Genomic DNA, 23,481 nt, shown 5'->3' on the forward strand with positions numbered 1-23,481 from the left:
AATTAGGTAGTTGCTGAAGGACAGGAGAAGTGGGAAATGGACTACTACTAGAAGAGGGACTACTAACGGGGTACATCATTTCCTTTGGAGGAGTCTAAAATTAGACAGTGTGATGATCACACAACTTTGAGAATATACTAAAAACAGTACACATTATAACTGTACAATTTGAAAGGTTGACTTTTATGGCAAGTACGGTATTTCTCAATGAAGCTTTATTTGTTAAAAAGGCATTCTTAAGTCCACACAGTAAAGCTCTCTGAGATATTTGTCAACATTATTGCTGAAACTGACACCAGAACTAGGAAGAAAACAGCTGCTTAAGAGCTTTAGGACTGTAAGAAAGCCAATAATCCAGGACCATTCCTACCATCTACTGCCTATGTTTAGCTGGCATTTAAAAGACATTGAATAACTTTCAGAGTTTACAAAGATTTATCCAGGAAGAATTTCTCTCCTCTGGAGGAAACTCTTGTAAATTTAGAGGCTCATATAATGAAATCAAGGTACAAAGAGTTTAAACAAAATCGTGTCACAATCTTGGATTATCTTCTGAACATTACAATCCAATAAATACAGGATTTTGAAAGACAAATCAAAAAAGCCTAAAGTGTTCCTGAAATGTTACTTACTGGTTGCTGTTAGGTCCAGGTATTCTCGCTCAGCTGTCAAAATCCTAGAGTTGATTCGTGGAACAACATTTGGCTGATTCATGATATACTCTACCACATCTTGATCATGGGACAGTTCACCCTACAGGAAAAAAAGAGACAGGATGCAGGCAAGAAGCACATTAAACAAATCTGAGTAGTGCTCAGCCACTCGGTCATGTCAGACTCTTTGTGGTCCCATGGACTACAGCCCACCAGGCTCCTCTGTCCAAGGAATTTTCCAGGCAAGAATACTGGAGTGGGTTGCCATTTCCTTCTCCAGAGGATCTTCCCCACCTAGTGATCAAACCTGTGTCTCCTGCATCTCCTGCATTGCAGGTGGATTCTTTACCCACTGAGCCACTGATCAATAGATTTATTAGGAGCTAAAAAATCATTTTTATATTATCTTCTGACAAACTAGTAACAGCTAAAAATAGAAGTTATCCCAAGTTATAGGGATATATATATATATATATATAACCAAGTTATAGGTTCTTGTCGTTGCCAAGCAGGCTCTTTATGTACGGTATTTCTAATCTGTTCGACAATGTGAGCAAGATGTGGTACAGTAAGGTTAAATAACTTACTCAAAGCCACAAAGCTAATGAGAAGTGCATATGAAATGCAAACCCATGTTTATTCGATCTTGCCACAGAAACAAGCAAGCTTGAGAAACTGGAGTTAACACAAGCAAAAACCCACCTTGAGATCTACTCACAGTAAGCTTCTCTCTAAAGAACAAAGCCAAATGACTTCACTAAAGCAGTTAATATTCTCTGAAAAAAAAAAATTACCCCAAGCCTTTTTCAATCTCAGGCATCCAAATAATCCTGTATTTCTAGGGTCACAATTACATTGGGGAAAAAGAAATCATTTATCATTAACTCTTCCCTTTCATGCTTCTCATCTTATAGAAATACTTGTACTTCATGAAGGTGATCTAGTATATGTGGCTGTGTAAACTTATAAACTTTCACACTGAAAATATTTCACACAAAACCATACTTCAACATGATTTTCAGGGGAAACAGATGTGAATGAAATATACACAGTCAAGTCTTTAAAAAATCCATTCAGGCATCTTCTGTGGCTACTTATCTCAAGAGCAATAACTCACATACAAAATCTCAAACTATAAGCCAATAATGAGCATACAAACCAACTACCAGAGAAGGCAATGGCACCCCACTCCAGTGCTCTTGCCTGGAAAATCCCACGGATGGAGGAGCCTGGTGGGCTGCAGTCCATGGGGTCGCTGGGGGTCGGACACGACTGAGCGACTTCACTTTCCCTTTTCACTTCCATGCATTGGAAAAGGAAATGGCAACCCACTCCAGCGTTCTTGCCTGGAGAATCCCAGGGATAGGGGAGCCTGGTTGGCTTCCATCTATAGGGTCACACAGAGTTGGACACGACTGAAGTGGCTTAGCAGCAGCAGCAGCAAACCAACTACACAATTCAAAAGACTTACAAAGGTACTCAATGACTCAGTATAGATGCAAGCCCATGTATATAACTTTGGTCTCTATGATAAAAGCCTAACTGAAGGAAGGAAATTTGGCAACATCTATGAAAATTATACATACCTTTAAATGGAGTTCACCTACAAACACACACACACAGGGATTGTTTGCAGAAAGAAAAATGAACAGTGAGGAACAGGAATGTTTAAGTGACAATTTTGCTTCATTTATATCTCTATACACACTTTGAATCTCACACATCTGCACATCCCAGAATGCAAAGATTCTTCAATATATGCAAATCAAGCAATGTGATACATCATATTAACAGAGTAAAAATCATATGATCATCTCAAAGGTGTAGAAAAAGCTTTTGACAAAGTTCAACACCCATTTATTAAAAAAAAAAAAAAAACTCTCCAGAAAATGAGCATAGAGACAGCCTACCTCAATACCTCAATATAATGAAGACCAGATATGACAAACCCACAGCAAACACCATTCTCAATGGTGAAAAGCTGAAAGCATTTCCCCTAAGATCAGGAACAAGACAACAATGGCCACTCTCACCACTCTTACTCAACATAGTTTTGGAAGTCCTTGTCATGGCAACCAAAGAAGAAAAATAAAAGGATGACAAATTGGAAAAGAAGTAAAACTGTCACTGTTTGCAGTACTATACACAGAAAATCCTTTAAGATTCCACCAGAAAACCACTGGAACTAATCGGTGAATATGGTGAGGCTGCTGTTGTTGTTCAGTCACTGAGTGATATCCGACTCTGGACTGCAGCTCCATGGACTGCAGCACACCAGGCTTCCCTGTCCTTCACTATCTCCCAGAGTTTGCTCAAACTCATGTCCATTGAGTCAATGATGCTATCCAACCATCTCATCCTCTGTCGCCCCTTTCTCCTTTTGCCCTCAATCTTTCCCACCATGAGGGTATTTTCCAATGAGACAGCTCTTCGCATCAAGAGGCCAAAGTACTGGAGCTTTAGCTTTAGCATCAGTCCTTCCAACAAATATTCAGGACTGGTTTTCTTGAGGATTGACTGGTTTGATCTCCTTGTATCCAAGGGATTCTCAGGAAGTCATCCCCAGCACCACAGTTCAAAAGCATCAATTCTTCAGCACTCAGCATTCTTTATGGTCCAATTCTCACACCCATACATGCTACTACAAAAACCATAGCTTTGACTAGATGGATCTTGTGTCAGCAAAGTGATGCCTCTGCTTTCTAATATGCTGTCTAGGTTTGTCATAGTTTTTCTTCGTATAAGCAGGTATCTTTTAATTTCATGGCTTCAGTCACCATCTGCAGTGATTTTGCAGCTCAAGAAAATAAAGTCTGTCACTATTTCCATTGTTTCCCTATTTCCCATGAAGCGATGGGACTGAATGCCATGATCTTCATTTTTAGAATGCTGAGTTTTAAGCCAGCTTTTTCACTCTCCTCTTTCACTCTCATCAAGAGGCTCTCAAGTTCCTCTTCACTTTCTGTCATTAGTGTGGCATATCTAAGGTTGTTGATATTTCGCCTGGCAATCTTGATTCCAGCTTGTGATTCATCCAGCCCAGTATTTCACATGATGTATTCTGTATATAAGTTAAATAAGCAGAGTGACAATATACAGCCTTGATGTACTCCTCTTCCAATCTGGAATCAGTCTGTTCCATATCCAGTTCCAACTGTTGCTTCTTGACCTGCATATGGGTTTCTTAGGAGGCAGGTAAGGTGGTCTGGCATTCCCATCTCTTTAAGAATTTTCCAGTTTGTTGTGATCCACACAGTCAAAGGCTTTAGCATAGTCAATGAAACAGAAGTAAAGTTGCAAGGTACAAAATTAGTGCACAGAAATTACATGCATAGAAAATGCAATGCACAGAAATTAGATTCCGAACAACAAAAGAATAGAGATTAAGGAAACAATCCCATTTACCATCGCAATAAAAAGAATAAAATACTAAGAAATAAATCTACCTAAAGAAGCAGAAGACCTGAACTCAGAGAACTATAAAACACTGATGAAATAAATCAAAAAAGGACACAAACAGAAGGAAAAATATATGATGTTCTTGGATTGGAAGACTCAATGTAGTGCAAATGAATATACTGCCCAAAGCAATCTACAGATTCAATGCAATTCCTATCAAATTACCAATGGTATTCATCACAGAGTTACAACAAAGAACTCTACAAATTGTGTGGAAACACAAAAGATTCTGGACAGCCAAAGTAATCTTGAGAAAGAAAAATGGAGGAGGAAGAATCAGATTCCTTGACTTCAAATGATACTACAAAGTTACAGTAATCAAAACAATATGGTACTGGCACAAAAACAGAACCATAGACCAATGGTACAGAATAGAAAGTGCAAAGATAAACCCACAAGCCTATGTTACCTAGTCTGTGACAAAAGAGGCAGCAACAGTGCAGAAAAGACAGCCTCTTCGATCAGTGGTGCTGGGAAATCTGGACAGCAATATGTAAAAGAATGAAATTAGAATGCTACCTAACACCATACACAAAAATAAACTCAAAATGGATTAAAGACCTAAATGTATAGACCAGACACTATAGGAAAACACATGAAAAAGACTCTTTGACATAAATGACAGCAAGATCTTTTTTGACCCTAAAATAATGAAAATAAAAACAAAAAACAACTGGGGACCTAATTAAACCTAAAAGCTTTCGATCAGCAGCTACTTAAGGAAGCCCCAGTAAAAAATCTGGACGCCAAAACTTAACTGAACTTCCCTGGATGGCAATACCCCACATGTTCAGTCATTCAGTTGCTCAGTCGTGTCCTACTCTTTGCAACCGTTTGGACTGTAACGCCAGGCTTACTTGTCCATCACGAACTCCCAGAGTTTACCCAAACTCATGTTCATTGAGTCGGTGATGCCATCCAATCACCTCATCCTGTCATCCCCTTACCTTCCTGCCTTCAGTCTTTCCCAGTATCAGGGTCTTTTCCAAGGAGTCAGTTCTTCGTATCAGGTAGTCAAAGTATTGGAGCTTCAGCTTCAGTATCAGTCCTTCTGATTTCCTTTAGGGTTGACTGGTTGGATCTCCTTGCAGTCCAAGGGACTCTCAAGAGTCTTCTCCAACACCACAGTTCAAAAGCATCAATTCTTCAGCACTCAGCTTTCTTTATAGTCCAAATCTCACATCCATACATGACTACTGGAAAAACCATAACTTTGACTAGATGAACCTTTGTCGGCAAAGTAATCTCTCTGCTTTTCAATACGCTGTCTAGGTTGGTCATAACTTTTCTTCCAAAGAGCAAGCATCTTTTAATTTTATGGCAGCAGTCACCATCTGCAATGATTTTGGAGCCCAAAAAAATAGTCTGCCACTGTTTCCTTGTTTCCCCATCTACTTGTGATGAAGTGATGGGACTGGAAGCCATGACCTTCATTTTTTGAATTTTCAGTTTTAAGCCAGCTTTTTAACACTCCTCTTTCACTTTCATCAAGAGGCACTTTAGTTCTTCTTCACTTTCTGCCATAAGGGTGGTGTCATCTGTGTTTCTGAGATTATTGATATTTCTCCCAGCAATCTTGATTCCAGCTTGTGCTTCTTCCAGCCCAGCATTTCACATGATGTATTCTGCATATAAGTTAAATAAGCAGGGTGACAATATACAGTCTTGATGTACTCCTTTCCCATTCTGGAACCAGTCTGTTTTTCCATGTCCGGTTCTAACTATTGCTTCTTGACCTGCATACAGACTTCTCAGGAGGCAGGTCAGGTGGTCTAGTATTCCCATCTCTTTAAGAATTTTCCATAGTTTGTTGTGATCTACACAATCAAAGGCTTTGGCATAGTCAATAAAGCAGAAATAGATGTTTTTCTGGAATTCTCTTGCTTCTTTGATGATCCAATGGATGTTGGCAATTTGATCTCTGGTTCCTCTGCCTTTTCTAAATCCCAGCTTGAACATCTGAAAGTTCATGTACTGTTGAAGCCTGGCTTGGAGAATTTTGAGCATTACTTTGCTAGCATGTGAAATGAGTGCAATTGTGCAGTAGTTTGAGCATTCTTTGGCATTGCCTTTCTTTGGGATTGGAATGAAAAACTGACCTTTTCCAGTCCTGTGGCCACTGCTGAGTTTTCCAAATTTGCTGACATATTTAGTGTAGCACTTTCACAGCATCATCTTTTAGGATATGAAAGAGTTCAACTGGAATTCCATCACCTCCACTAGCTTTGTTCGTAGTGATGCTTCCTAAGGCCCACTTGACTTCACATTCCAGGATGTCTGACTCTAGGTGAGTGATCACACCATCGTGATTATCTGGGTTACGAAGATCATTTTTATACAGTTCTTCTGTGTATTCTTGCCACCTCTTCTTAATCTCTTCTGCTTCTGTTAGGTCCATACCATTTCTGTCCTTTATTGTGCCCATCTTTGCACGAAAAGTTCCCTTGATATCTCTAATTTTCTTGAAGAGATCTCTAGTCTTTCCCTTTCTATTGTTTTCCTCTATTTCTTTGCATTAATTACTAAGGAAGACTTTCTTATCTCTCCTTGCTATTCTTTGGAGCTCTGTATTCAAATGGGTGTATCTTTCCTTTTCTCCTTTGCCTTGAGCTTCTCTTCTTTTCTCAGCTATTTGTAAGGCCTCCTCAGATAACTATTTTGCCTTTTGCCTTTTGCATTTTTTTTTTTTTTTTTTTTTTACAGCTCACTGCTAAACCACCACTGACAGGAGAAATGTTGGATCCCAGCAAAAACAGATAGCCCGTGTCCAGGGGCAAATGAGAAGCCCCAGCAAGGCAGCAGGACAGGTGAAATCACGTTTAGAATCAAACCCCATACCCACCAGAGATGCTTGGAGGGCTCAAACAAAACCTTGTGCATACCAGGACCCAGAGACCCCACAGAGACTGAGCCAGACCTGTGTTTGAGAGTCTCCTGTGAAGGTGCAGGTCAGCAGAGGCCTGTCGCAGAGGCAGGGGCTCTGCGTGTGGCAGATCTGAGTCACACAGCCTGTGGCATAAGCCCTCTTGGAGGAGGTCCCCAGTAACCCCACCGTAGAGCCACCAAGCAGACGACCCACACACTGCAGAACAATCGTATCCCACATCAAAGAGCTGGAAGGATAATATAACCTGGCGTCACAGGGAAAAGACATAGAAGGTTTACATTTGGAACCTTCCGAAGCTTTGCTGTGTGCTCCTCAGTCTTCGGCTGGTTCTGATACATATTCTATTACTTTAATAATGCTAACTGTAAAAACCGCACTATCCTGAGTTCTGTAAGCCATTCTAGCAAATTATCATAACTGAGGGGATACCTGCATTTGTAGCTATTTGATCATAAGTAAGGGTGGCCTGAGGATCTCTGGACTTGTGTCTAGTGTCTAAAATAAAGACAATCTTGTGAAGAACTATGTCCTTAATTTGTTAGGACTATGTCCTAACTCTGGGCCGTGTTGTGTCAGAAGTCATCACAAACCAAAAGACTAATAGAAGAAATAAAGGGTAAAAAGTTCCCAGTTTTGATGGAAAATGTTAATTTATATATCTGAGAAATGCAGTGAGGGTATATCCACAAAATGGTTTTTCAATCTCAGCACTATTGACATTTTGGACTAGATAACTCTTTGGAAAGGGAGGTGATGTCCTGCTGTTTTGGAAGGGAAGGGACGTCCTGAGCACTGCACGAGGTTTAGCAGCATGCCTGATTCACTCCCACTAGAAGCCAGCAGCACCTCTTTCCTCCCCAAACTATGACAACAAAAAATATCTCTATATATTGCCAAATGTGCTGCCAAGTGGGGCAAAGTTGCTTACTAATGAAACACTACATGGCTATCTTAAAAAAACTGAGAATACTCTATACACCAAATTAGAAAGACTTATGTATTTTGTTAAGTGAAAAAAACCAAGGTGTAGTATAGTTATGCATTAATAATTTGTTACCACTTTGAATAAAGGTTAGGAAGGAGTAAATTTTCATTGTTAGCATATAGATACAAAAATGTTTTGGAACAACTCAGAAGAAACTTAAAACAGCAATTACCTATTATTGGAAGGTGGGTAGATGGATGACTAGATACAGAGGGAGATTTTTTTTTTACTCTTATGACAATAACCAGGGGAATTTGTAGTAAATAATTAAATACACAGTTCAAAACTGACAAATCATTTGAGTCTTTCCATTTGATCAGTCTTAATAATCATCATTTATAAGAATGCCAGACCTTGATTTCCCTCTCAAGCTACTGAGAATCCCTAAGTATACTGAGATTTTTTTTCTGTCTATACATTGCTTTGGGGTCCTGAAATATCTGTACAGTAAGTCATACTTTGATGTCTTGAAAAGCAGAAAACTAAGAGAGTAGAAATACTGTAATTTGTTGCAAAAAAAAAAAAAAAACAAAATGTAACATATTATAAGTAGGAAAAACTCAAGAGTTTCACTCTAGGCATGCTGTTGTCATTTGAAAGATGACAATGATTTCTGTACAGAAAATGTTAAGAAATCTACACGCACCCACACAAAAGACTAACAGAGCTAATAAACAAGTTCAAGTTCACAAATAAACTACCCCCAAATTAAAGAAACAATGCATTTACAACAGCACCAAAAAGAGTAAAATACAAAATACTAAGGAATAAGTTTAACAAAAGCCTAAGACTTCTTCACTGAAAACTATGAAACATCATTAAAAGACAGTAAATGGAAATACGTCCTACATTCATGGGTTGGAAGATTCACTACAGTTAAGACATCAATAGTCCCCAAATTGAACTACAGATTCAACACAATTACTATTAAAATCCCAATGGCCTCTCTTTGGTAGAAACTGACAAGCTTATTTTAAGATTCATAGGGAATTAAAGGGACACAGAAAAGCCAAACCTTCTTTTTTTTTTAAGGAATACTAACAGTCCAATCCAAAGTTTGATTTACATAAAAATCATTTCCCCGACAGATTAAGGGCACAGTCAGGCTAAAGAATAGCCTTGTTCCCATTAGTAGCCACATCACAGTATACAACAACAGTTATATTTATGGTGACCTTGACATTTTCTCTCGGTATATGAGCCAAGTCCTTTATATTTGGGAACTAAACAGCCCAGACTGGGACTTTTTCTAGAAACATTAGAAGTCTACTCCAAAGGAGAAATGATGCCTCCATCTCCAGAAACTTAAAATTGTCGGTACATTTCAAATATTAATACTCCAGGTACAAACTTTCAGGAGGAAGCGACCACCCCCAGCCATCATCTTCCTCCCAGATATATGAGTATATATACACATGGGCATGCATCTATTTTGTGTATGCATTAAAGACTGGTAACATGGTGGCTAAATCAGAGATTTGGGGCTATGTTAATTTTCTTTCAGCTGCTTTTTCGGGTTTCTTTGTGTTTGGAATTTTAAGATTCATCTGAACATGGAACAAGCACAAAGCATACGTGTAAAGCTGAGTTTCAGGGGCTTTTTGTCGGCTTTAAGTCTCTAATATTTTATTTCCTCTTTCTTTGATCTTTCTCCTAAAAAACAAAGACCTACATGACTGATTAATTAAGGTTTTAGTTAATCAAATTTCACTAGGGATTTTACAAATTTTATAGACAACTGTCTTGTAAGCTGGCCTGATGCAAAATGGCAGATGGGGCATGTCTGACCATAGACAGGAGCCCAGTGAAAAGAGTAGATTGAAAACCAAAGGTGTTCATGTAAATCAATGTGATTAGGAAAAGTTCCTTTCTAAAAATATTCATTTTAGCAAATAGTGAGCTGAAATTTGTAATGTTTACTCAAAACCACACAATGAGTTTTAAAACCACAAGTATAGCAAAGCCGCTCAGTCGCGTCTGACTCTTTGCCACCCCATGAACTGTAGCCTACCAGGCTCCTCTGTCCATGGGATTTTCGAGGCAAGAGTACAGAAGTGGGTTGTCATTTCTTTCTCCAGGGGATCTTCCTGACACAGGGATCGAATCCAGGTCTCCTGCATTGTACCTAGACGCTTTTACCGTCTGAGCCACCAGGGAAGTGGGCACATGATTATCTTGTCTGAAGCTCACTTTGAACTCAAATCTGATTTTTTTTAATATAATTTCAATCTTAAAACTATAAAGCAATTGGTTTTCTCTGTGCTTGAGTAGTTTTCCTGTCAGGCGGTAAACAGGCTAAGGCTTTTTAAAAAACTTCTTTACTTCAAATTAGCACCATAGTACATATTCATTGATGAAAATATAATAAATACAGAAGAGTTCAAAGAAAAACAATCATCTGTGATCTCACCATGCTGTCCATGAAAAAGCTGCTCATCTGAGTTATTTATTTCCAGCCTGGGCTTCCCTGGTGGCTCAGATGGTAAAGAATCTGCCTGCAATGTGGGAGACCTGGGTTCAGTCCCTGGGTTGGGAAGATCCCTGGAGGAGAGCACTACAACCCACTCCAGTATGCTTGCCTGGAGAATCCCCATGGACAGAGGAGCCTGGCAGGCCACAGTCCACAGGGTCACAAAGAGTTGGACATGACTGGGTGACTAAGCACATTTCCAGCCTAACACACACACACACACATATACTTATGTCACCTACTCAGACACATTCACATATACACAGTAATAAGATCAGCCTAGCCACACTACCTTATATAATCCATTTGCTGGTCCGTGGCAACATGTTGTAGACATGTCTTTAGATGGTCTTAGTTAATGTCTTTCTAATGGCTGCATTGTGTTCCACCATATTGTTGGATATTTAAATCATTTCTCATTCTTTGCTATTATAGAGACTGCTTCAGTATACATTTATATATTTCACATTCATATATTTATACATTTAATACTCACAAAAGAGCCAAACATTCTTAAAAACAGAAAAACACTAAGTTGGAAAATTCAAACTTGATTATGATTATAATCAAGGCTGTGAGGTACTTACATAGGAAAAGTAGGTTAACTGAAACAACAGACGGTCTAAAAATAGACCTATACATTAGTGGGCAATTTATTTTTGACAAGGGTACCATGACAATTTAACAGTGAAAGGCTATTCTTTTCAAAAATGGTACTGGGGCAGCTAACTGAATAGTTCAAAGATATCCAGCTGCATGTCTCAAATTGGACATGGAAAAAGAGATAGACTCCTACCTCACTCCACATACAAAAATTAACTGAGGATGGATCAAAGAACTAAACATTAAGAGAAATAACTATAAAATACTCAGAAGAAAACAGAAATCTTCATTACCTAGGATTAAGTAAAGATTTCTTACGTATGATACAAATAGTACAAGCAACAACAAAAAAAGTAAACGGACACTACCAAGAAAGTAAAAAGACAAATCAGAAAATGAGAGAAAATATTTGACGATTATATACATATAATAAGTAATTCATATCCAGAATACATAAATAACTCTTATAACTCAACAGTAATAAAACAACCCAATTAAAAACAGGCAAATAATCTGAATAGACATTTCTCCAAAGAGGAAATAAATGGTGAATAAGCACAGGAAACAACACTCAACATCATTCATGTTTGAATAATGCAGATCAAAACCACCATGAGATACCACTTCACACCCACTAGCCTATAACCAAAGAGACAGAGAATACCAAGTATAAAAAATGGAACCTGTATACATGTTTAAGTGTGCAGCTGCTTTGGAAAACAGTCTGGCAGCTCTCTTAAAAACAGAATTACTGTTAAAAATAGAACTAAACTGACACACAATTCCACTCCGAGGTATATATCCAAGACAACTGAGAACATGTCTACAGTAAAAGTTTTACATGATCGCTTATAGCAAGCAGCAGCATTATTCACAGTAGCCTCAAAGTGGCAATAACCCAAATATGCATCAACTGATAAATGCACAAAACGCGGCCTGTCCATTGGAGGAACTATTATTTGGTGATAAAAGGAATGAAGTATTGACATATGCTCCAACAAGGATAAATCTTGAAAACATTATGCTAAGTAAAAGAAATCAATCACAAAAGACCAGATATTACCTGAATCCCTTTATATAAACTATCCAAACAGGAAATCCACACAGACTGAAAACAGACTGATGGTTGTCAGGGGGTAGGGTAGGGGATAATGGGAAGCAATTGCTACTGGGTGTCAGGTTTATTCTAGGGGTAATAATGCTCTGAAATTAGACAAAGGTGACAGCTGCATAATTCTGTGTATATACTAAAACCTACCGCATGTCCACCTTAAAAGGCTGACTTTTATGGCATGTGAGTTAGATGTCAATAATAACTACACACACACACATATGGCATATTTGAATTTCTCTATGTCAAAATTCCTTAGAAGTAGAATAAATGTTTCTAAGAATGGCTAAGTTCTTAGGAATTTTTAGTATAAAATTTAATCTTAAAGCCAATAAAATTAGTTATTTCAAAAACAATGTACAGAAGTCTCATGAATATTTCCACTCCCAGAATTTGCTGGGAGTCTCCAATCAGTTGAGAGTGGTACAGAAAACAGTGATACTTCAAGAACTTTAATGCCTAATACAGAGACTACAAAAATGTAAGCAAACCATTCTCTTTCAAAATCTACCTGAAACACTACTTACCAAGTACACTGCTCTTTGAAAGAAAGTTGTGGTCTCTAGGATTTTGTGCATTGTAATGGTTTCCAATTCATCAGGGTCTAGCTGCTCCCTTTCCAAGGGCACTCCATTGAACAGGACAACTGGCAGTGGGCCAACTCCAGTCTGCTCATAGTAACTTCTTGCTTCCTGAAACACATGGGACCACAAACAGGAGATTTTTGTCATTCCTGAGAAAAATGGAACAAAGCATATTTTTGACATATACATGTTCTAACAAGAAAAAACAATCAACAGAAATATAGAATGCAAGAGATAACTGTAGAAAACTTATTTTCAAAATATATAAAAAACTAACAACATTATAAATCACCTATACTCCAATAAAAATTAATTTAAATATATATATAAAGAACATCATAGTTAATATCCTACTAGGTAAATTTGAGTTTAAACTACTGAGGTTTAATAAAACCACAAAACCTTATAAATCAAGAAGTAGTTGAAGGTGGGGATGAGGGTAATTTTAAGCAGCCCAGGCTAACAGATCTGAATTATATATATTACAGCCCAAACTACACAACAGACCTTTCTGCAATGATGGAGATATTCTATCTTCACTGTTCAAAGCAGTAGCCACTAGCCACATGTAGCTATTGAGCACAGGAAACTAATTAATTTCCATTTTAAAAGCCCACGTGACCAGAGACTACCATAATGGGTGGCACTACTATAGACTGTCATAAATTATTAGTGCTCCTGGGCAGATAACCTGAGATGAAATATTTACATCCAATTCTCAATTTAAAAGGGTCCCTATCACCAAAAAAGAAATTACACCTGCAGAAACCAAAACAAGGCTGGTGAAAAGACAGTGCTCAAAAAATCACTCTATAATGTACTAAGCTCAATCTTTCTTTTCTTCTCAAGGACAGAAGAAGTTCCTTGGCAGGGAAATACCAGGTGAAAAAATACATCTGAGACTTTTCCAAAAATCTATAAAGTACATTCCTCCAGATACCAACCACAGACTCAAGACTAAGTTTTTAGAGTAAAAACTATGTCATTACTCAAGACATAAAAAGTTTATAAGACATCCTTGTTAAACACCTTATAACTGATATTTTCTGAAAATAGCAGAAATTTAAAGTATATGACTTTTTGAGATAGCACGAATAGAAAAATGTGGTAACTGATACTAGTCATAAGCTTAGTTTCAGATCTAGCCACAGTGGTAAATGATACTACAGACTTCGATGATGGACTATAACAGGGCACGGCGAGAAAGACTGTGAGCTCACCATTTCTCTATACCATTCTAGGTTGATCTCTGCCACGTCTCTATGCCAGTGTTAGAACCTTTCAAAGGTACACGCCCAAAACTTATATTAATTCTGTTCTTTGACATCTCACCTATTTCAAAGAAGTTCCTAGACACCCAATTTTAATATACTTTGAGCTCTGAAAATTTACTGATGGATTCCCCAAGAAAACAAAACAAAACCCACACTATAACTCTCAGTAACAATAGGAAGTAAGTAACATTGGCTTTCTCTGAAAGTGGTAATTGAGTAAAAGTCAAGAGTGGGAGGGAGATGTTTTGACTTTCCATTTTCACAACCTGCAAAAAGATTATCAGACTAAACAATAGAATGCAGGCCAATAATCCGAGTCACACTTAAAACTTTTATGTGAGAATTTCTAGAAACCGATCACTAAAAATGCTAATTATACACAATTTTGAAACACTGATTACAAAGTCACAAATGAGTCATTCATAAAAAGATAACTGAGATTAATAAAGACTCAGAGATAATATGCCAGTGGTAAAATGTTGGCATGAATAATTTAGAACTTTTCTTACTTTGGCTTTAAAAGATACAAATATGCACCTATCAGACTATATGCTCTTCAGTTCAAAAGATCTACTTTAATTGTACTCCTTAGTTATAGAAACAATTACTTCTTTCAGATATCAAACACAGAAGATAACAACGTTTCAGATTTATAACAAAAGACTCAGATATCTGTAAATATAATCACATTTGCCAATTGTACTCATTTCTCCTTTAAAAAAACATGCACTTATTCTTTCTTTTCAAAAAAATCTATTTTCCTTGGGCTTTTTCATATGAAGGGTACATGTCCTGCAAAAATCTTAAAAAATTAAAGAATCTTATTGATCATTAGATTCTTAGAACTTCTGAGAATCTCACAATAATCTTCTCTGGAAAGTATGCGATTACTTAGCTAGGAAATTATGACCTGTTTATATGAGAAGGCCCACTAACCAGTACAGATGAGGCAAATGGCCAAATGGGAGAAACGACTGAGGAGCTGGGTTTGTGATACTCTCACTTGATTCTTCAGCAAAATCAAGATTTCAGTGCATAAAAGACAACACGTGAAAAATACCACTTTCTGTGAACCTTATTTAGGGAAAGTTAGATACAGATTGGGCTTCCCTGGTGGCTCAGACAGTAAAGAATCTGCTGTAATGCAGGAAACCTAGGTTTGATCCCTGGGTCAGGAAGAATCCCTGGAGAAGGGAATGGCTATCCACTCCAGTATTCTTGTCTGGAGAATCCTATGGACAGAGGAGCCTGGCAGGCTATAGTCCAAAAAGAGCTGGACACAACTGAAGCAACTTAGCACCCACACATGCAGATACAGATTATACAACTTATTTAGATGAAACTATTTTATAAATGTAAAGAGCTAAATATTAAATTCTTAACAATATCTATCTCTTTCATTGATCAATTTCTATATCAATAGACATAAAAGAATGATCACCTCAAATTTATTGCAGTGGAGACTGCTTCTTGAAACATTTTTCACACATACACACAAACCCAATATTGGTTGTGAGAGAGTTTCTTCATTTTTCAATCAAATGTATAATCTGCTAAATGAAATCAGAACTTTAGATTTAATATATTTTTCTTCAGAAGTAGGTATTTCTTTAACAGTGCTTGCTAATTATGCACTATATGAAAGAAACATGACAGCAAAATAGTATGCTATTTTCTTATCACTTTTGTATCTATGTATTTATATAAGCTATCACTGAAAGCCTGTATTTCAAGAGTGAATTATTCATTTGGATATATATGAAAATTCAAGAAGATGTAATAACTGATTCTCTGTTGCACAAGATAAATTGACCATAAGAGGTAAATTTTAGAATGTTATCATTTCTTTTAACGTAACAATTATGTTTCCAGCATTGTTTTAGCAGTCTATTAACATAAGCCTTTTCAAGTTTAAAAAGGCAAGTTGGGAGGCTTTACCATACAGGACAAGTATTAAGGTATTAAGGTAATCCATGCCCTAGAAGCTTAATACTCCTTCTCACATTATTATGCTTTAAAACCATTACTATTATAGAATATGTCCTTCATCTCTAATACATCCAACTCTGCATATGTATCATTAAAGAATGTTATTAATAAAATATACTATAAATATTAAAACACACCCTTTCCTCCAATTTGTCCATTGTATTCAATGTTTTCAAGCAATTCCTTTTGATATAGCAATCACCCACAATTAAAAAGGCAACACATACTTTTTCTTCAACAGAATGATAGAAAATCAAAGTTAAACATTTTCCAAATGTGAAATACGAGAAAATTCCATTAATTTCCTCAAATATTCTCAAGTGGCCCTCCTTTCCTTTTATTTCACTTTTCCTTTTTCTACAGAGTACACCTCATGTTGGTTGTGAAAAAAATCACCAGCACGTGCCCATATCAATATTATTTTATTAAAAAAATAAAAGGAAAGTGACTGAACAAAAGGTTGCAATACAATAACGGAAACATGTTCACTCTAAACTGCGTAGACCTCATGACCAGCTTCGACTTCAAACCCAACTGGATATTTCTGAAAACAAGGAGATTTAACACTGAGGCAGGAGTGATTTGGGGGTTTCCCAGGTGGCTCAGCTGTAAAGAATCCACCTGCCAATACAGGAGATGCAGGAGATGTGGGCTCAATCCCTAGGTCAGGAAGATCCCATGGAAGAGGAAATGGAAACTCCAGTATTCTTGCCAGGATAACCCCATGGACAGAGGAGCCTGGCGGGCTACAGTCCATGGGGTGGCAAAGAGTTGGACACAAGCAAGTGACTGAGCATGCACGCAAAGGAGTGATATCAGTTTCATGGCTAAATAAGACATCCCTCATTAGTGCCTCCCTCACACAAAAGCAATGATTTGGTATCCATCCACAGGCAAAAGTGTCTCTGTGGGAGCTCTGGAATCCAGCACCAAACGCCAAGTGGCCCAGGAGAAGTGTTGCCCACCCATGCAGCAGGGAACAGGCAGACAGACTTTGACAATGGCTGTGGCCTCTGCACTGGCCTTTGAGCTGGCTCCAGGGAACTCCTGGGAACAACTATCTTAAGCAATCACCCATGGATATGATGCCAAAGAAGGTCTAGGTTTCCAGCAGAGAAGTTCCAGGACTTTGTCCGCTGGACACATTGGCGAGACTAAGAGAAACAGTCTGACTTTATTCATATCACTCTCCTCCCAAGTCAGCACAGCTCAGGGACACAAGAGACATTCTGAGCCTATGATTTCTTCCACAGGGGAAGTAAGAGCAAGGGAATGAGCACTCAGCTTCCCCAGCTATGTGAGAGGCTGGCAAAGAGGCTCATTTCTGTTCTGCCCCATCCAGAATACAGAACTGTGAGCAGCTTCACCAAGTGGGAAGGCTGGGAGAGCAGCAGACAGTGCTCTTCAGGCATTTAAGGAAGGCAGATCCTACTTACTGCATCAAGAAGCCCACCTAAGAGCTACCCAGGACATCTCATTCACAGATCTCCCCCAGATGGCTCATGGGCACCCTACAGTGCTCTATACACCTTAACCCACATAAACCTGCACACAGAGGCTGGCTCCCAGTGTACAATCCTGATAACGGCAGCAAGAGTGAACTTTGCCAATGGCTAATGAGGACATACAGAAAGCCAGTCCAAACCCGTGGGCCAGAAACAGACAAAATTTGAACTGTAGTGCCACTTTGGGAAAAACAAAAAACGGGCCTGTCAGCACCCAGCCTGGGGCACTGTAGAATCAAGAGGAGTTAAACAAGCTTCAGAAATCTGCACAAGAGGGAACAACAGCATGGAGTACATGTACCCACAGATGTTCTGAGAAAGCCTCAGAATTCCTAACAAGGCTGGAATGAAAGGTATTTTTCTCCGAAAGCAGAGAGCAAAGACTGGGAGAAGTGACTGCTACCAGTCACTTCTGGTAACAACATAAAAATGCAACGAATACGCAAAAAATTCAAGAAACTATAACATTACCTAAGGATCACAGTAATCTTCCAGTAATCAATCTTGAAGACATGGAAATCTGCAATTTACACAATAAGGAATTCAAAATAGCTGTCATAGGGAAACTCAGTGAGCTACAAGACACAGAAAGACATTCAGTAAGATCAAGAAAACAATACACAAACAAAATTGGAATTCTGACAGAGAGAGAGAGCATAAAAAAGAACCAAACAGAAATTCTGGAGCTGAAGAATATAATGAATGAAATGAAAAACAATATAACATTACCATCAGAGTGAAATCAAGTAAAAGAAAAAAATCTACAAGTTAAAAGACAGAAACTTTGCAATTATCCAGTCAGAAGGCATCAAAGAAAAAAGAAATTAAAGAAACTTAACTCTACAAATGACAAGAGTATTAAGATGAAGCATGAGAGAGCCCTCAACCACAAACTTTGTAGCAATGACCTCCACGCTCAAAGAGAACATAGAGTCACTTGAATTCCCCTCTAAAGATGATGCAGTTCACACATGAAACTCCATCTGTTTTTCAATATAAAGAATATGCTAATGAAAAGCAAAAAAAAAAAAAAATAGAGTTTTAAAAGTAACTAAGGCTATAATAATTTGCTATTAAATATATATGGTAAAGAATCTGCATGCAATGCAGCAGACCGGGTTTGATCTCTGGGTTGGGAAGATCCCTGGAGGAGGGCAGGGCAACCCACTCCAGTATTCTTGCCTGGAGAACCCCCATGGACAGAGGAGCCTGGCGGGTCCATGGAGTCGCAAAGAGTCAAATACAACTGAACGCCTAAGCACAGCACAGCACAGCACATACAATACAGAATTAAATTGTGATGTCCAAAATAAAAAGGAGGAGGGAATAAAAGAGTAGTTTTTATAAGTGATCAAAGTTAGAGCATCAACATAAAAGAGACCATTAATATCTACAAAATATTTTATGTAAGACTCATAGTAACCACAAAACAAAAATCTACAGTAGGTTCACAAATGATAAAGAGAAAGTAACCAAAGCATACCATTATGGAAAATCATCAGTTCACAAAGGGAGGCAGCAAGAGAGGAAGAAAAAAACAAGAAATACAAATCAGCCTCAAATAACTAATGAAATGGTATTATATGTCCCTTACCTATCAATAATCACTGTTACTGTATTAAATTCTCCAATCAAAAGGTATAGAATGGCTGGATAGATTAAAAAATAAGACCCAACTACATAAGCCTACAATTCATTGCTGCTTTAAGAACACAAAAAGACTCAAAAGTGAAAGAAAGGATAAAAAAGATACACTATTCAAGTGGAAACCAGAAGAGAGCAGAGGTAGCTATAGTAGTGTTCAGTTGTCTTAACTTTCTTTGAAACAATTTTAATAGACCATATTGTGACAGCTGTCCCATCAGCAAGGATTTTTTTTAAAAACTTATTAATATTGGTGAATTTTTGCATAGCCACTTTAATACTGAAGATGGGAGGAAAAAAGCAACCTTTCTGACATAATTATGCTTTATTCAGAAAGGTAAAAACACAACTGAAATTCAAAAGAAGATTTGCGCAGCGTAAGGAGAATGTGGAATGTGCTATGACTCTGTCAAAAGTGGTTTGCAAAATTTTGTGCTGGAGATTTCTCACCAGACAATTCTCCATAGTTGGGTAGACCAGTTGAAGCTGACAGCAATCAAATCAGGACATGAATTGAGAAAGGGAAATAGCTGACATACTAAAAATATCCAAATCAAGCATTGAAAATTATTTTGCACCAGCTTGGTTACATTAATTGCTTTGATGTTTGGGTTCCACACAAGTGAATAAAACCTTCTTGACTATATTTCTGCATGTGATTCTCTACTTGTAATGAAAACATTCCGCTCTTAAAACAAATTGTGACAGGTGATGAAAAGTGGATACTATACAATAATGTGGAATGGAACAGATCATGGAACCACCACCAACTACACCAAAGGCCAGTCTCCATCCAAAAAAAGGTGATATTGTATATATGGTGGGATTAGAAGGGAGTCCTGTACTATGAGCTCCTTCCACCAAACCAAACGATTAATTCCAACAAGTACTATTCCCAATTAGACCAACTGAAGGCAGCACTCAACAAAAAGCACCCAAAATTAGTCAAGAGAAAATGCATAATCTTCCACTAGGATAATGCAAGGCCACAAGTTTCTTTAATGACCAGGCAAAAACTATTATAGTTTGACTGGGAAGTTCTGGTTCATCTGCTGTATTCTCCAGACATTGCACCTTCGGATTTCCATTTATTTCAGTCTTTACAAAATTCTCTTAATGAAAAAAGTTTCCATTTCCTGAAAGGCTATAAAAGGCACCTGGAACAGTTCTTTACTCAAAATGATAAAAAGTTTTGGGAAGATGGAATTATGAAGTTGCCTCGAAAATGGCAGAAGGTAGTGGAACAAAATGGTGAATATGCTGTTCAATAAAGTTCTAGGGAAAAATGAAAACATGCCTTTTATTTTTACTTAAAAACCCTGGCCAGCCCAATAACAATTACAATTTGCAAATGACATGATTTTATGTGTAAAAAACTATAAAGATTGCACTAAAAATTATTAGAAATAATAAACAAATGCAGTAAAACTATAAGATACAAAATCAACATATAAAATATGTTGCATTTCTATATACTAAGCACAAAGAGAAATTAATGTTTATAATCACAACAAAAACAACAGAACACCTAGGAACAAATTTAACCAGGTGGGTGAAAGACCTGAAACACACTGAAAACTGTAAGACTGCTGAAAAAACTGAACACACAAATAAATGGAAAAATATTTCATGCTCACAGATTGGAAAAATTAACACTGTTAAAACATTTGTATTACCTAAGGCAATTTATATTACAGATGCAATGCAGTCCCTATTGAAATCTCAAGAACATTTTTCATAGAAATAGAACAAAAATTCTGAATTTATACAAAAATATAAAAGACCTAAATAGCCAAAACAATCCTGAGAAAAACAACAAAGCTGGAGGTTTCATAGTTCCTGACTTTCTTATATTACAAAGCCATGGTAACCCAAACAACATGGCACTGGCAGGAAAATAGATACATAGATCAATGGAACAAGAAATAACAGCCCAAAAACAAAACCAAATATATAGGGACAATTTATGGCAAAGGGGCAAAGAACGTACAACGGAGCAATGATAGTTTATTCAACAAATGGTGTTGGGAAAAATGGACAGCCACATGCAAAAAAACAAAAAAGAAAGAAAGAAACTAGACCACTGTCTCACACCATATACAAAAATTAACTCAAAATGAATCAAAAACTTTAATGTAAAACCTGAAACCACAAAGCTCCAAGAAAAAAGAAAGGCAATATGCTCATTAACATTGGTCTTAGCAATATTTTTCTAGATATGCCTTCTCAGGCAAGGAAAACAGAAGTAAAAATAAACAAATGGAATTATATCAAATGAAAAAAGCTTCTGCATAGCAAAAGAAAAATCACTAAAATGAAAAAAAAAAACTACAAAATGAGAGATATTTGCAAATAATATCCAATAAGAGATTAATATACAAAATACATATAAAGATCTCAAACAACTCAAAACACCACCACCAACAACAAAAACAACCTGATTAAAAAATAAGCAGAGACCTGAATAGACATTTTCCAAAGACATACAGATGGCCAACAGGCGCATGAAAAGATGTTCAATATCACTAATCATTATGGAATACAAATCAAAAGCACAGTGAGCTATCACTTCACACTTGCCAAAATGACTACTGTAAAAAAGACAGACAACAAAAAATGCTGGTAAGTATGTGAGATGGTTGGATGGCATCACTGACTCAATGGAGATGAGTTTGGGTAAACTCCAGGAGTTGGTGATGGACAGGGATGCCTGGTGTGCTACAGTCCATGGGGTGGCAAAGAGTCAGACACGACTGAGCAACTGAACTGAACTGAACTGATGTGGAGGAAAGGGAATCCTCCTGCACTGTCGGAATGTAAATTGGGGCAGCCACTATGAAAAACAGTATGGAGATTCCTCAGAAAAGTTAAGAATAGAACTACCATATGATTCAATAATTCTACTCCTAGTAATTTATCCAAAGAAAATGAAAATACTAATGTAAAACAATATATGCACTTCTATGTTCATCATGACACTGTTTACAACGGCCAAGATACAGAAACAACCCAAGTGTCCACCAACAGATGAATGGATAAAGATATGAGATATATACACACATACTATAGACTGCTGCTGCTGCTGCTACGTCGCTTCAGTCGTGTCCGACTCTGTGTGACCCCATAGACGGCAGCCCACCAGGCTCCCCCGTCCCTGGGATTCTCCAGGCAAGAACACTGGAGCAGGCTGCCATTTCCTTCTCCAACGCATGAAAGTGAAAGTGAAGTCGCTCAGTCTGCTACTCAACCATACAAAGATGAAATCTTGCCATCTGTGACAACATGGATGGACCCTGAAGTTAATAAGCTAAGTGAAATAAATCAGATGGAAAAGGACAAATACCACAGGATTTCACTTATATGTGAAATATAAAAAGCTAATAAACAAGCAAAACAAAATAAATGAACAAACCAAACAAAACAAACATGTAACAAAGTAGTGGATACTGGAGAGGAAGAAATGACTAAATAGGATCAACTAACTGTATAGTGATGGACAGAACCTAGATTTTTGGTGAGCAAGTTGTAGGGGATACAAAAGTAGAAATAAAATGTTGTACACAAGAAACTTCTATAATGTTATAAATCAATGTTAAGTTAAATGAGAGGAAGGGAGGAAATGAAAATAAACCGAATGATGAGAAAAACAAAAAAGCGAAAGGCTAAAAACAACTGGTGCTGAATTTGGTGTGCATAAGACTTGAGAGGGAAATTATAGAATCTAGGATTCTGTACTCAGACAAAACACCAATTATAAACAATGCATTCAGTATCAGTATGGTTTCTAATGAAATGATAGCTCAGATCTCAAGCAGATGAATCAAATGTCTTGTCTTTCATTCAAAGAAATGAAAAAAGTTGGTAAATAAATATACTCTTACTGTTTTAAATTGTTTCAGAAATGTATTTCAATTCCTTGCCTCAACACTTATTTTCAATAAACTAACCACCATGTTACTGTTTGCAATAAAGGTCCTTCACTGTATTTACTTGTCTCATTATTATCTTTAAATAAAGATTTTAAAATATTTCCCTACATCTTTATTATCAGACTTTGCCATTCTGTTGATTACATTTCTTACTGCATTTCCACCTTTAGCCTAAACAATTAATACATGACGCATTAGGCTATACATCATACCCTCACAAGCATACATCATATACTTCCAACAGCTTTTATCTGGAACACACATCACGTAAGTACTACCACTGCATAATAAAGATAAATTATTTTTCAATTTAATAGCTAATAGACCAGTTAAAAATCAGTGATACCTTCACAAAATTGACAAATAAACTATACTTGCTAAGATAAAA

At 37.3% G+C, this 23,481-nt stretch overlaps 1 protein-coding gene across 2 annotated transcripts in view; it reads right to left on the reverse strand.

The window, feature by feature from the left end:
- UGGT1 (UDP-glucose glycoprotein glucosyltransferase 1) overlaps positions 1–23,481 on the reverse strand; it is a 111,117-nt gene that overhangs the window by 45,666 nt on the left and 41,970 nt on the right. For both annotated transcript variants that reach the window (XM_061431816.1, XM_061431823.1), the window contains exons 18-19: positions 12,696–12,860; positions 633–753 (exon numbers count right to left, since the gene is read on the reverse strand). In XM_061431816.1, the coding sequence (XP_061287800.1) occupies positions 633–753; positions 12,696–12,860 (286 nt within the window). The remainder of the gene's footprint in view (positions 1–632; positions 754–12,695; positions 12,861–23,481) is intronic.

This window comes from Bos javanicus, chromosome 2 (genome assembly GCF_032452875.1).
Source record: "Bos javanicus breed banteng chromosome 2, ARS-OSU_banteng_1.0, whole genome shotgun sequence".
Lineage (NCBI taxonomy): Eukaryota > Metazoa > Chordata > Mammalia > Artiodactyla > Bovidae > Bos > Bos javanicus.